This window comes from Trichosurus vulpecula, chromosome 3 (assembly GCF_011100635.1).
Source record: "Trichosurus vulpecula isolate mTriVul1 chromosome 3, mTriVul1.pri, whole genome shotgun sequence".
NCBI classification, from domain to species: Eukaryota; Metazoa; Chordata; class Mammalia; order Diprotodontia; family Phalangeridae; genus Trichosurus; species Trichosurus vulpecula.
Genome location: NC_050575.1, coordinates 345,570,213 through 345,572,530, shown reverse-complemented (window position 1 = coordinate 345,572,530; position 2,318 = coordinate 345,570,213). Strand labels below are relative to the sequence as shown.

Below are 2,318 nucleotides of genomic sequence, written 5' to 3'. Positions count from 1 at the left end.
ATTATCATTGTGGTCATTAATAATGATGATAATGATGTTTATATTTATTTTGATTATGTATTTGTGATCTCATCTATGTAAGCCTCCACCATTGCTATAGACCTCAGCCTAACCATGCCCTCTCATCATATGTGACACTTGTCCATGTCTGCCTACAAATCCTCCACATGGTGTCCACCCAATGGAATGGATTCTTCCTTTTCAGTCTCTTGACATTCTGTGGGTACAATGTAGCACGCAGGCTGTTTGTCAGTTATCCTTCCCTCTTGTTACATGACTAGCCAACTTGCTCTTCCAGGCATACATTTCTCTGATACAATATTTTTTCAATGCTTCTCCTTTACCTTTTTTTGTTGCTAATATGCTTCAACCTGCTCACTCCCCCCCATACATCTTTCCATTCCTCTTTGGGAAGCCAGTAATTTTTATTCTTCAGAGGCTGTTCCATTATTTTCCACTATATAATGTAACTGGAAGAATATTGGTTTTTAAAAGGTGGGCCTTTATTTCAGGAAGAAGCTCGAAGTCATTAAAAAAAAACAATCAGAGTCAATCCAGCTTCCTCTCCTCTTCTTCTTCAATTCTGGGCCTAGTTCACTGTCCAACTGTACTATGTACCCAAGATCTGTGTAGTAATAGATCAGCTCTTTGGCCTGTCCACTCAAATGCATGCCAGAGCCTGGACAATAGGCATTCTGTATCTGCTTGGTTTCTTCCTGTATGACTAGTTAGGCTAAACTCTTTAAAGTGATTATTGATTTAATTTAGAAGCTTTGCAGCGTTGCAGGGTTTGATATAATTGGCACGACCCAGCAGCAACAGGAGCATCTACAGAAAGTCACTGTCTATAGGGAATCCAAAAGAAATGATTATTTCTCTCTTCTATTAATAATCAATTGTTAACCGAGATTCAGATTTTCTCTTTTCTATTTTCTCATTCAGAAATCAGCCCCAAGTAATTTATTCAGCCAACATCTGAGGGACATTGCTGATACACGAGGTTGCCCACATCCTCAGGGTATGTGCTTTTGATCACCCAACTAGAAGACCTTACAAGGAAAATCTAATTTAGGAGGAATTCTTAATTTACCCATGTCCATTTTTCACTCTCTGGGTAGAAGATAGATCCTTTTGTAAAGATTGCCCTAGGCAGAGTAGTCTGGCTTGAGATAAGTCTCTCTTTGTCTATGAGTGACATGATCAGAGTCACTACCCAACCTCTCATTAGAGTTAGGCCCACCTCTCATTATAATATTCATCCTCACATTGTTAACCAGAGTTGATTCCCACCTGTTGGGAACACCCACTCTTCCAAGGGTATATAAGAGTCAAGAAACCTCCATGAGGGAAGCTTTGGTTTATGAGAGAAAACCAAATGACCATCCTTTTATTTATTATTCACTAGCCATAATTAATAAAATGATTAATTACCCAGAAATTATGCCTCTTGACCTTTTAGTACACCACAAATCCCACTTCATTTGTGCTCTGTCCTGGACATCCTTCATGACAGTGGAATGCCCTTTTAGTAAGCATGCATCTCCCATACAAAGTAATTTCTGTCATTGCATTTCTCGAGGAATCTGTATGATATTAACATTTGAATGGGAGACATTTTGTTGGAGAAGAAACCACTAAGGCAGTATTTTTCTCTAGTAAATTAAAAAAACATTTTTTAGTCAAGAATCAATAAGCGCAGATTTTCTGTCTTCCTCGGCCCCTTGGCAGTTGCACGACCTCTCGGGCCACACGCTGCCCCTCATCTGGCCACCACTGCCATGCCCCAAAAAATCGAGGAAATAAAAGACTTCTTGCTCACAGCCAGGAGAAAAGATACCAAATCTGTCAAGATCAAGAAAAACAAAGACAATGTGAAGTTTAATGTTCGATGCAACAGGTACCTGTACACGTTGGTCATCACAGACAAAGGGAAGGCAGAGAAACTTAAACAGTCCCTGTCTCCTGGTTTGGCTGTGAAGGAGCTGAAGTGAAGGAATCATTCGATGTTCCACCTGTATTAAAATGTGGGGGAAAAAGAAAAAAAAAGAATCAATAAGTACAGTGGGACCATGGGTTCTCTTTACCTTTCATTTAATTGTATGACTATAAAGATGCAGTTTGCTATAGAATATTATTTACAAAAGAATATTTGTTTTCTCCTAATACTTTGATGAAGCATGCTTATTGTTTGTGGAGATTATTCTAATAATGTCTGTGCACAAATGGGTCAGTAGTTTCTAATATTTTCTTATTGCTTTTTGGGGGTTAACGAGATCTAAGAATTTTTCAAAGTATTTTGTATCCTCCACTATTTCATA

At 38.5% G+C, this 2,318-nt stretch overlaps 1 protein-coding gene across 1 annotated transcript; it reads left to right on the top strand.

Moving 5' to 3' along the window:
- The first annotated feature begins 1,778 nt into the window (after positions 1-1,778).
- LOC118840757 (60S ribosomal protein L38-like) lies at positions 1,779-1,991 on the top strand. The gene has a single exon (XM_036748103.1). The coding sequence runs from the start codon at positions 1,779-1,781 to the stop codon at positions 1,989-1,991; it is 213 nt and encodes a 70-aa protein (XP_036603998.1).
- The last annotated feature ends 327 nt before the right edge of the window (positions 1,992-2,318 follow it).